This window comes from Quercus robur, chromosome 11 (assembly GCF_932294415.1).
Source record: "Quercus robur chromosome 11, dhQueRobu3.1, whole genome shotgun sequence".
Classification (NCBI taxonomy): domain Eukaryota; kingdom Viridiplantae; phylum Streptophyta; class Magnoliopsida; order Fagales; family Fagaceae; genus Quercus; species Quercus robur.
The window spans coordinates 10,186,462-10,198,325 of record NC_065544.1 but is presented as its reverse complement, the minus strand read 5'-3'; the positions used below and the strand labels follow the sequence as shown (position 1 = coordinate 10,198,325).

At 35.7% G+C, this 11,864-nt stretch overlaps 2 protein-coding genes across 4 annotated transcripts; one reads left to right on the top strand and one right to left on the bottom strand.

Annotated features, from left to right (window-relative positions):
- Positions 1-475: 475 nt before the first annotated feature.
- On the top strand, positions 476-2,475 carry LOC126706212 (uncharacterized). The gene is made up of 3 exons (XM_050405548.1): positions 476-727; positions 830-1,013; positions 1,843-2,475. Exons 1-3 carry the CDS (start codon positions 611-613, stop codon positions 2,205-2,207), a joined length of 666 nt encoding a protein of 221 aa, XP_050261505.1. The 5' UTR covers positions 476-610; the 3' UTR covers positions 2,208-2,475.
- Positions 2,476-3,781: 1,306 nt separating this feature from the next.
- Positions 3,782-11,337, bottom strand: LOC126705404 (ethanolamine-phosphate cytidylyltransferase-like). Of its 3 annotated transcripts, none has more exons than XM_050404399.1 (10): positions 11,125-11,334; positions 9,648-10,076; positions 9,317-9,552; positions 8,980-9,134; positions 8,320-8,391; positions 7,403-7,470; positions 7,130-7,250; positions 4,579-4,644; positions 4,346-4,468; positions 3,782-4,182 (listed from the first exon to the last, which is right to left on the bottom strand). In XM_050404399.1, exons 2-10 carry the CDS (start codon positions 9,998-10,000, stop codon positions 4,111-4,113), a joined length of 1,266 nt encoding a protein of 421 aa, XP_050260356.1. In that variant the 5' UTR covers positions 10,001-10,076; positions 11,125-11,334; the 3' UTR covers positions 3,782-4,110. The 3 variants fall into 3 exon arrangements, 2 of the variants coding, with proteins under 2 accessions (XP_050260356.1, XP_050260357.1); XM_050404400.1 differs by lacking the exon at positions 11,125-11,334 and adding an exon at positions 10,903-10,923; XR_007648286.1 differs by having other exon boundaries at positions 4,109-4,182; positions 4,346-4,489; positions 11,125-11,337.
- Between the last annotated feature and the right edge of the window lie 527 nt (positions 11,338-11,864).

The following is an 11,864-nucleotide window of genomic DNA, read 5'->3' as shown; positions in this document are numbered from 1 at the left end:
ATGAAAATTGGGTGATGATGCCAAACGAGTGTGAAAATTTGAGTAATGAGTTATGAGTTATGATTGATGAGTGATGGAAATTGAGTGATGAAAAAACCTTGGCCAAACAAGCTCTAAGGTTCACCTAGTCACGTATATTGCATATGAACCTTGAATGTATATCATTTTCTCTTAACTGCCATGTACCTCTATACGCAAGAATTGCAGCATACAAATACGTAGCAAAACCTTTTCCTTTCTTTTATCATTAAAGTGCACATGTTGCGTAGAGAGAGTTACAAACAGTCGACAGGCATGAGCATGGCAGCGGTCAATTGGCGAAAAGAAAACGCGTCACGCAGACCAGCATGTTCACACACTGTTATGTTTTTCTCACGCAAACATAAACTCCAACTCATGGGTCCCACTACAGATTAGGTAGCAGTAAACTAAAAATTTTAACGTAATAATTAAAAAAAAAAATTACTAAAATTCAATGAGTGTGTGCGACTTTCTGGAGAGCTCTAGAGCCTTTGAGAAAAAAGCACAACACAACTAACCTCTCTCGCTCTTTATTAGCTACCTAAACCTTTGTTGTTGTCGTTTGTAAAAAAAGAGGAAGAAAACCCAGATGAAGAAGATGTTGATGATGAAGAAAATGAAGAGAAAAGACCTTGAGCTTGATGAATTCAGTGATGACTTCTCTGACTTTTCTCTTTCTGCTCCAGCTCGAAAGATTCGCCGCTTGGTACTCTTTTCTTTCTTCCCAACTTTTTTTTTTTGGGTTTTTTTCTATTCTATTCTGCCAAACTAACCCAATTTGTGTTTTTTTGCCTTTTGGGTTGTGAAGGATGCTGAGTTGCCACCAATAATGGAGGAGGAAGAAGCAGCAGTTGAGGATTTGGAATTATCGCCTAACAATGAAGAAATGGCTATTGTTCTTTTTAAGCCTGTGAATGCACCTTTTATACAACATTCACCTTCCAATCTTTCGTTTTCTGTTGATTCTGAGCTTATTTCTGGCTTTAAGAAGGGTAAGCTCACTCCCCAAAACCCATTTCCCTCATTTACTTTGTGGGTTTTAGCTATTTTTTTGTTTTGAACTTTGATTCGTTACCAAAATAATGAAAATACTAAAAAAGAAAAGGTTTTGTTTGATTGTGTGTGTTAATTGAATGTTTAGACATGATGGGTAAAGCTCGGATTTTTAATCTTGTACCTTATAAGAAAGGTGAAGTAGGTACTAGATTTTGCTTGCAAGTGTATGTTTGTGAAATTTTTTTTCTTTGATTATAGTATTTGAAAACTGATGCATCAAGTATTAGAAATTAGATGCTCCTGCAGCCATCATCCTCTTAAACAGTGTTTGTGAAAATTGCAATCAACAAAAAAATGTTGAATTTAAATGAATTTGGTTATCAGTCTCTGCTTGTAGTAGTTTAAGTAAAAGTAACAGAAAATGGTAAACTGCTGTGTGTTGTGTTGCAAATGAGTGCTTTGATTCAAATGGCACTTCCTTAGAATGAGCTCAGGATGAGGAGACCAGGATCCTCTTCTAAAATGGATGCTTTTCATTGTGTAGATTAAATGTTACAAATCTGATGCATCACATTGTTAGATCCAGGAAAAAATATCTTTTACTGTGAAATGGACTCTTTTCATTTCAAATTATTGTAGTGTAATTTAAAATTTAAAATGATTGGGACTCTCTACTTTCTTAGATTGAAGATGAAATGAATTCTTTATGTTTCAAATGAAATGGAGGTCCCGGATTCAGAACTCAGTGGTTGTGTGTGTAACTTACCAATATAAAAAATGGGTTTGTTATTGAATGAGTGAATAATTTGTGTCATGGTTTTGCAGATCAATTTCTTCAGAAAAGGCAGTCTGGTCCCATAAGCTCTGCTGATGAAGAAGAAGCTAGTAATGCGGCCACAAGAGGTTGTTTGGCTGTTGTTCCTTGGGTTCCCTCTCAGCTTCCTCCTATGCCAGCCACGCAAATGGAAGCTCCTGAAGCTTCAGAGTTGATGGAGGCTGAAGAAACAGGAGCAACAACAATGGATATTGAAGAAGACTACAACAATCCGGGAATAGGGCAAGTGCACCCAAGTGTAAATGTGTGTGGTGAAATGCCTGGAAGTGAGGGGTTACATCAGTGGCAGCAACAACACTGCATGATGCCGCAGTTTCCTCAGAACACTTCCACTCCCATTACATGGTTTCGATGATAATTTAAGAAATTGCATTTTGTATTTGTAGGGTGCATCTCCATTTTAAATTTTTTTTTGTTGTAATCGAGAGTGGAGCTGCCGAGCTAGGACCCATGTAGCAGTTAAGGGGATTAGAAATTGGGAATGTCCTTCAACAATCAACATGGGCATTTTGGATGGGAACTCCTTGTAAAAAGAGAAGAAAAAAATGAAAATAGAGCTATAATGTGCAATCAATGTAGAAATTCTTGTGTTTTAATTGCAAGAATGGTTTTGCATTCTCTTATGGGATCAGTGATTCACTGGTAACTGAATACGAAGCTAATTCATTTAGATAAAGTTCCTCTAACCACTGTGTGGGTGTAGGTTTATAAATTATGGAGAGATCTAGGTCCCACAACTAGTGTGTGACAGTGTTAATCATTGTGGGGTCTATACATTATGGAGGGATGATATATGGGTTCTTTATGTTGACACAGTGAGAGGGAGGATGAATACAAAATAATTATTGCCAGTGCTGTTAAGTAAAGATTGGAAAGTGGTGTAAAGGCATAGATATTTTTCAGTTTTAGTCCATTAAATAATTTAAATTTAATCCTTTCTTGCTATGACTTCTAGATTTGAATCATTTGATCCAGTTTCCATAGGCTTTTAGAGTTTATGTTCGACTGTGTAACTTTTCAATTTAGTCTTGAAATGTATGTGGTGCTATGTGACTCTGCCGACACATGACAATTTTTACTGAAATTCAGAGTGATTGTTGTAAGGAATATTTTGTGCCTTGTACGTGATGGAACGAACATTAAATCCTTCCTCAGAGATGTTCTTGGAGATTTTTGACTGCTGACTGCTGTCAACCATTTAGCATTCTCCATAGTTGGAAGCAGTATGAGAAGAAACTGAACTGGTCAAGGATCAGGATTTTCCATGCCACCAATCACAATCTTGTCCAGTATCTTTGACTAGGCAAATATAATTATGAGCGAAATTGGTTTGGGTTCAGTAAACTAGACCATTCGTAGTAAATAGTAAAAATAATTGGCAAAATTAGTATAAACTGTAAACCATCTCATTTTAGGTATAACGGGAATGGGTGTAATGCCTCTTAGAAGCGGGCCTCACATAGAATAGATGTAACTAAAGAGTACATCAGATGACGCCAAGTTGTTGAATATATCTAGCCTTCAATCATGCCCTTAAACAGTATGCTACAGTGCACTGGACCATCACAATGATGATATGTGACAAAATGAGTCTAAAGTCTAAACCATCTCATTTGGTTACCCAATGCCTTTTATATGCGAGAGGTATAAATAACGAGAATATTAAAGGTTGAGTAAATAAGATGGAGCCAAATTCTTAAAAATATTTTGCTATCAATCATGTCCTAAAACAGTCCTCACTCTAATCTTGCTTTTATAGTAAGAAACCATGGTGAAAGTAAAAGAGGAAAAGCCTAGAAAACAGTTTTTAGCTTTTAGGGAAGCGAGTCCTGATTTGATTTAAGGCACTCCTCAGTGATCTAATAAAACTCTCAGTGAGACAAGCAGAAACATCCAGTTTAGCATGTTTGTAAAAATAAATAACACCCATCACAAAATCAAATGCCATAAAAAATAATTGTTAAACAACTAGTTGAGTTCAATGTTTACAAATATGCCTAGGTAATGATCGGATTGGCATATAAATTTAGAATTTGAATCCCTATAATCCTACAATGAGTAACATCAAAATTTGAAGAAATATAATTCTACCAGGTCTCTGCTGCATGTATTCTCATATGATATTCCTTTCTCCTATCCTTCAAGAACAAAGTATGGGCTCCTCTATGTATTGAACAACAACAGGCATCTCTATGGGAGGACAAAGGTGGACGATGAACTGTACCAAACTAGGCTTCCTGCTCATATCTATGTTAGTTCTAGTCTCCTGAGACATACTTTTTCTGAGCATAGTATTTCTTCTCACTCTCAGCCTTCTTTGCATTGCGTTTCTGCATCAAAAATAAGATAACAAAACCATAAACAGCATTTCTTTTTATACATGAAACTTGCAAACACAAAACATGTATAAATTGCTGGTTTGTATTTTCAGATGGGATGCTCAAATTTAAAGAAATTTTGGATGCAGAGATGCAGCAAAAGAAAAAGGAATACCAAGTAAGCCTCATGATTGGCCATTATCCTTTGGGCTACTGAGCTAGTGGTTATGTATTTGGGGCTTTCAAGCAACCGGAAAATTCCCATGCTCTTGGGAACCTTGTATGGATCATTTTCACCCTAAGGAATACAAGATCATCACTATCCACAACTCAGTAAAAATATAAACTGGGAAATAATAATTGATATATTTAACTGGGGGGAAAATAAAAAATAAAAACCCAACTTACAGTCAGCAAGGGGTTACTCTCAGCCACTGTTCCACGCACAACCAATGAGATATTGAAAGTTGTAATCTGCTCATGCCAAGAAAATACAACTCAGATGATAAAAAATATTTAACAAGTGGAAAAGAATAGATATCCCATGCTACAACAATCATTTCACAAGAGATACCAGCAGCATCTGAATCTTGACTCTCAAAGTATAGCCAGATACAAATTAGTCACAAATTAGTCCTGGACCACATGAGAAAGAATCTTTCTTGCCAAAAACACACACACATACAAGCACAATTCAGGCACCAAATTCCACATTACTCTTTCTATTGTCCTTTACGAGCCATCTCATGAACCTAGTCTCATATTGGAATTGGATGCCAAACTATGCCAGGGTTGTTCCTAGAGCTAAGCAGTTCCAAAGTAACTTAGGCTGCGTTTGGTTGAATGTAAAATATTTTCCAAGTGTAAAATATTTTCAGGTGTAAAATATTTTCGGGAAAGGAAAATATTTTCAAGTGTTTGGCTGCATTATGAAAATGGTTCTAAAAAATGTTTTCATGTGTTTGGTTGTATTCTGAAAATGCTATTTTCCACTAGTTTCTCACATTTTCTCATCCATTTTCTCAGCTACCAAACAAATTTTATAATAGAAATTTTCAATATATAAACTTAAAAAAACAAAAATCAAAACAACACCATTCGTTAAACTCCACAATTCGGTCAAACTAAGAGAGGGAGGAAGAGAGAGTGATCAAAAATTGAGGGAAAGGGAGAGATCGGTCATGGGTCATGGGCGACGAGATCGAGACGACGAGATCATCGGTGCGATGAGATCAAGACAACGAGATCGGCGGCACCGATGAGCTTTGGGTCGAGAACGAGAACGAGATTGGTAACGTCGGCGTCGATGAGATCTGTTTTGGGTGGATCGGTCTTCGGTGGTGACGATCTAGATGGTGGCGCCAGTGCTGGGGTACTCTCTCTCTCTCTCTCTCTCTCTTTGCGCGTCTCCGGAAATGGTTTGAAGTGAAAATAGAAATGTAAACCATTTTCCGGGTCAAAGGCATAATATTTACGGTCAAATGAAATTGATTTCCAGAAAATTTTATTTTCCATGTGCAACCAAACACACGGTGAGGTGTAAAATCATTTCCTGAAATGGTTTTACGCCAAAACAAACGCAGCCTTATTAGTTATTAGTAGAGATTGAGCTCCTAACACTTATTTTAGTCAGGTCACACAAGGTAAAACTAATAGGGTTTAAATTATATAAACCAGAATGGCCATCTAAGTTAGTCCAAGAACTATTTTGAACAAGTATTTAGTTATTGAAGCTCCATGTCCCTTGAAGGAAGATAAAACAGAAGAAGCAGTTTTAGTGCGTTAGATGGGATTGTGTGCATATGTAGAACTACAATCAAATAGTGCAATATATTGAGATTATTTACCAATGGTTATCCAGAGCACTTAATGGACAGTGACTTTTCCAAAATTGAATGGCATTTTACTTTATTGCACATTAGTGAATTTGACCTAAACTGTATGTCAATTCTGCCATAAATATGAATTGCAGATCTTGTCAAGACCAATCAATGATTAAACTTTTACATACTACTAAAAACAAAAAATTATGAGTTTCATGAAAATTTTACAGGACACGGTTAGATGTAAATTAGTAGACACATGACACTAGTATGGGTGACAAAGCATCAGTGTAGACCATGCATGATAATTGTGAAAATTTATAGAGGAACAGAAAATTATGGGGAACGTTGGTTATTCAGAGAATAAACTTTAAATAAAAGATAGCTAAGAAATAAGAAACAAAAAATAAAAAAACCAAAGTAGAAAATAGGACAACAATGGGCACCAATGCCATGCACTATCAGACATATTGCACTAACAGTTGCAAGAGCATCTTCAATTCACTAAGTAGATATGACATCTAAATATGTAGCATGGATATAAATACCACAGATAAGCATGTCTTTCTGTGTGTTTGTGTGTGCGTGTCAACATTATGGTCCAGTTTAGATGTTGCAAAGTTTCTAAAGTTGTATGTGCAATAACAACATTATGTGTTCAGGTTCATCTACTCTAGAAAGGTACACAAGTATTACATTTCAGATAAATACCAATCAACAACTTAATAGTCAACATGTTCCCTTTTCTATCAAATGTCTTATCCATAACTAGATAAGACATTACATTTCAGATGTCTTGTGTCTTATCTATCAAATGCCTTATGTTCAGTTTCATCTATTCTAGAAAGGTACACAAGTATTACATTTCAGATAAATATCAATCAACAACTTCTACCTATCAAAAAATCAATCAACAACTTAGTAGTTAACATGTTCCCTTGTCTATCAAATGTCTTATCGATGCATAACTACCCCAAGAACTAAGCACGGGGAGGAATGTTGCACAGAAACTGCTGTACTTGGGTGGAACCTCGCTTGAGCAGACAAGGGGTGTACTCAGATATTCATTACAAAATACAATATCAAGATAACCTGATACCCATTTTAGAAAAAACAATCAGAAAAAAATTACACACCATGTCAGTTGTAACTTCCCATGGTGCACCAATGATAACTTCATCAACATAACGGCAAGCCAGCACACTAAGACTACGCTCATGTAAATGCATAATTGGATGCGGATTCCCCCTGTGTTCACTGCATGAAACAACTTGTTGTCATTGTTTATTTTTTTTTTATTACTAAAAGAAAGACTGTATGATGTACAACTTCCAAACTTTACAAAAAGCCATGGGAAAGTGGCAAAGCAACCATGAACTTGGGTCAAATCATGTATAAGAAGGATATACCTCACAATCTGGTCCGTGTGAATACCAACCAATAGAAAATCTCCAAGCTGCCTAGCACTCTTGAGGATCTGAGAAATCAAGGAAAAATGATGGGAAGTAAGCAAATCATAACAGACTCATGAGGAAGGTTCAATTATGTCTTCAAAAAACAAAGGGGGGAACATACTTGTCAAAAAAAAATGAAGGGGGGAATATATCACAAAATCAAATCATGCAACTATTTTAAGCAAGCAACAATATGCAACTTGTTTGTAGCTATATCATTGATGGTGCAAAAGGCATGCTGAATCTTGATGACATTATGGTATGCTTAATGATGAGAACCAAAGCTATACCAAAACAGGGCCCAGGTATGTGACATATTAGACCATGTTAAGACAATCCTCAATAATGAGGTAAAAGGCTATCAAACAATAATCACAAAGATAAGATCCACAGAGCTTCAACATGGTCAAGTGAAGATATCAAACTGTCAACTATTTATAGCAATGTCTCCACTTACATAACAGATTTCAAAGCAAAGACACCAGCAAATCAGCTCTACCTCAACTGGCACCTCCTCCCCTTGTAACTTTTTTATTTTTTTTTTTTTTTTTTATATATAAGTAATGTAAGTTTTATTCAAATCATAAAAAAGAATCACCCAAGTACACACGACAAATTCAGCTGGGGACCATAACAATCAAGTACATAAGTTACCAACTCCCCTTATAAGTTCTAGGTGGAGAGTTGTGGGTTCAAGGCCCATTGGGTGCATTTGTAACTTACCAAAATAAATTAATTGCCAAGACACCATACCCATGTAAAAAATCCAATTAAATGTTAAGTTGATGTAATTGACAGAGAATGAATATATAGTCAACTAAAATCACAATGAAACAAAAAGATGCTAGCAGGAGTATACATGAGAATTTTACCTCAACATGCCCAGCATGAAAGAGATCAAATGCCCCATCAATGTACACAACACGAGCATTTGGTGCAGGTCCCTAACAAATAGAAAACAATATCATATTTTGGCGAAAAAAATCCAGACAAAGGGAGAGGGAAATTTTAACCTCTCAACCCTCTATTCTCATATTAGGACAAGCCGATGATAACAACATACTGAATCCACATAGAAATATAACAATGTGTTATTGACCAGTAAAGAGCCACTAGTCATTGACTTAATACAAAGCACTCATTTGCATGGGGTCATTCATTTTTATTGCATACATACAATTCTCTTCATTTATTTATTTTTGATAAATTAAGTACAAATCTCTTCAATGAACTCCCTATTTTTAATATATTCAGATTGCTCTACAAAATTGTTAAAATAGAGTTATATAGTTGTGTCTCATTTTACCCAAGCCTGGACCCCAAAGACATCAGTCTAAGAAATTAGATATATGGCAGAAAAATTAGCGAAGGGGATAAATAGGTATAGAAGATAGATTAATTAGCATGCAACATTTCAAAACATAATCCTACTTCTTTCTCTCTCTTTCTTTTTTTTCTTTTTCTTTTTTTCGTGAGAAAAAAGTAGCCATACATGACAGTCTTTGCATGAGAATAACCCAAATGAACAATACCTTGCCATTTGAGAACTGCACAATCCGTCGGGAAGTCGGTAGAAATTGTGATACATGGGCACCCTTAGATTGACTTTCTTTATGAGGTTCTCCACACAAAGAACCATTATGATCCTGAGAAACTTCTGGAACCCTCACGTATGAGAGTATTCTACCTACATCCAGATCATATATGCAGAGACTTAGGAAAAAAAAGTACAATGAGTTTAATGTGAAAAATATAGAAAAGGTTGAGTGATAATCATACAGGCCAAAACCAAGTGATCCTTTTTTCCTCCAATACAATAATAATTTCATCAAAAAAGAATTCTGAGATTGATCAAGAGATTCATAGTACCTACAATGTCTGTGCTAGATACACCTTCAGTGCGTTTAATCTGCTTGTAGCGGCCAGCTTTCTTTGCCAAGGCATAAGCATCAGTTCCATCGGGAAGCAGGCAAGGATCATCACCATGTATAATGTAGTCAATATTATGCTCATTAAAGAGAGTGTCCATAAATTTCTCTGTAATCTCATAAGGAGCATTAGTTATTACTTCATCCACCCATTTCAAACCACTAACAAGGGCCAACCTGGATAACAGTCCACATAAACACTTGGTTAACTTAGAGTTATAAACCAAACTAAAATGGAAAAGAAAGAAATGCATACATATGCAGATGCAGACCTTTCTTCCATTGATAAAACAGGTGGACCCTTATTGGCAACGATCTCCTCATCACTCACAACACCCACCACCAACTCATCCCCCAAAGCCTTGGCTTGCCTCAATGCATTGGCGTGGCCGTAATGCATGAGATCAAAGCACCCATCCATGTAAACCCGAATGCGCTTCTTCCCATTTTTCTTCTTGGGGAAAATCCCGAAATCGGACCACAAAAAGGGCAAGTGTGGGACACCAAGACCAGTAAAATAGCTGGTGGACAAGCCAAGTAAGGCTGCTGTGAGCATCAAACCACCAAATAGGTGTGGGTAGTAGTATACCCCTTCCCATATCCAACTGTTGCTTTCATAGTGCATTGCTACCCACACTTCTTGTATTTTTCTGATTCAAAATTACTTTGAGCACTATTTGCTTGATAAGAGGAGACGCAACCTGCAAAATTTACACCACACTATAAGCCAATCAAATACACATCACTAAAAATGAATTTGTAATAAACATAACACAGCATTTTTCAATTTTAACTCCACATGTGTCTTTACTTAATGACATATATTTGAACACAGTCGTTACTAAATCCGGAAAAAAGGAGTGTGGTGGTACGTTGACAACCACTGTAAAACGCAGTCACTCTATTATGAATAGGTCCACACTACATATACATATTGAGGCATTCACTACTAGCAATGTACATCGGACCTCGAATACAATAAAAAATGGGCAAGTTTTATGACATAAAAAAAAATACATGTGGCAACCAACCCTGACTAGTCTGATCCATAGCTGGACCAAGATTTTGGACCAAAGTCTTGGTTGTTGTTGTTGTTCTTGATCATATTATGAATTGAATTCCAGAAAATTAAAATAACAGCAAACAAGTTCAATAAAAGAGAATTCCATAACATAAGTCCAAAAACATTTTATTGATAAGCCAGAGCACATTGGAAATTCCATCACATAAATCCAAGCATGTAAAATATCATTTGACAAATATAGATATAAGGAGAATGAGGGATATGAATTCTAAGCTTAACAACAGAAAGCAATTGCAGAAAATAATGAATGCCAGCCTGGCCACCAAGATGGGATCCAGAACTTTAACAAAAACATAATTGAATCACAAACAAACAGACAAAATTAAATTTTTAAAAAAGGGTGTTGCCATAAATGGAATTCTGAATCTAACCCAGAAACAAAAATTCAAATATAATTCAGAAACATGTAGTCAGCATGAATGGAATCCAAAACAAAGTACTACCTGATATTGAAAAACAAAATTATAGTTCATAAGATGAGAAGGGTGTGGGAGAATAAGATATATAAAATAAAATAAAAAAAGCAGAAATGGGAAATGGAAATCCAAATGAGAAACGGAAAATAAAGTCATACAAATGACATGAAAATGAGTCACATAGAAGTTGTCGAAAAAAAAAAAAAAAAAAACTAGAAAGCGTGTCAGATCAGAATCGTCAAACTTTACCTTAGTTTGGTTTTCTGTTCTTTCCTGTATGGTGGGTATGGTGTGTGGTGTTGTGTTGTGTTGTGTTGTGTTGTTGTGTCACCTCTTTTTCTCTTCTTTTCTGTTCTCGTGTGTGGATGCAAAGAGAGAAAAGAACAGAAAGAGAAGAGAGAGAGAGAGATACAGACACACACACGAGGAGAGAGAGAGAGGAAACGTTGTCTTTGTTATTAAGAAATCTTTTTTAAGATTTTTTGAATAGTAAAATGGAAGTTAAAATGTTTGGGCTTGACTAGTTTGATGAGATCAAGAGTTCACAAAGTGACGAGTCATGACCTCTTTTTCAATATTTTTCCTTTGAATGCCAAAACGTGGGAAAGTGTCATTCATTGGTCATTGCCATTTGGAGAGTATAGATTTCTTGAGAGCCTTTGAAAGCTTTTTTTTTGAGAGACTTTGAAAGCTTTGATTGTGGGTCTTGCATCTAGAAACGATGTGGACTTTGTTACTAATTCATGATAAAATTGTTTCCTAAAAATATTGCATAAAAAATAAAAAAGGTGTGATTCATGATGAGTAGTGTACGATAAAAATAGTGTTTTGTTAGTAGTGAACCCATATTAGTTCAATTACAATTTATTAATTTGATAGGTAGGAGAATGGGAGAATGTTTCTTTTTAAAATATTAGAAAATATCAACCAGCTGAGTTACATGACTCTGAACATAATAACTTATCATCTTGACATATTATGTAAAAAAT

Bases quoted from the DNA above. Each gene is read 5' to 3' on its own strand.
- LOC126706212 (XM_050405548.1), top strand. From the start codon at position 611: ATGAAGAAGATGTTGATGATGAAGAAAATGAAGAGAAAAGACCTTGAG. The intron at 728-829 runs GTACTCTTTTCT...TGGGTTGTGAAG, and splicing joins CTCGAAAGATTCGCCGCTTG to GATGCTGAGTTGCCACCAAT. The intron at 1,014-1,842 runs GTAAGCTCACTC...ATGGTTTTGCAG, and splicing joins TATTTCTGGCTTTAAGAAGG to ATCAATTTCTTCAGAAAAGG.
- LOC126705404 (XM_050404399.1), bottom strand. From the start codon at position 10,000: ATGCACTATGAAAGCAACAGTTGGATATGGGAAGGGGTATACTACTAC. The intron at 8,392-8,979 runs GTATTGTTCATT...TCTATTTGTTAG, and splicing joins TGCAGTTCTCAAATGGCAAG to GGACCTGCACCAAATGCTCG. The intron at 4,183-4,345 runs GTATTCCTTTTT...TTTTTGATGCAG, and splicing joins CCAATCATGAGGCTTACTTG to AAACGCAATGCAAAGAAGGC.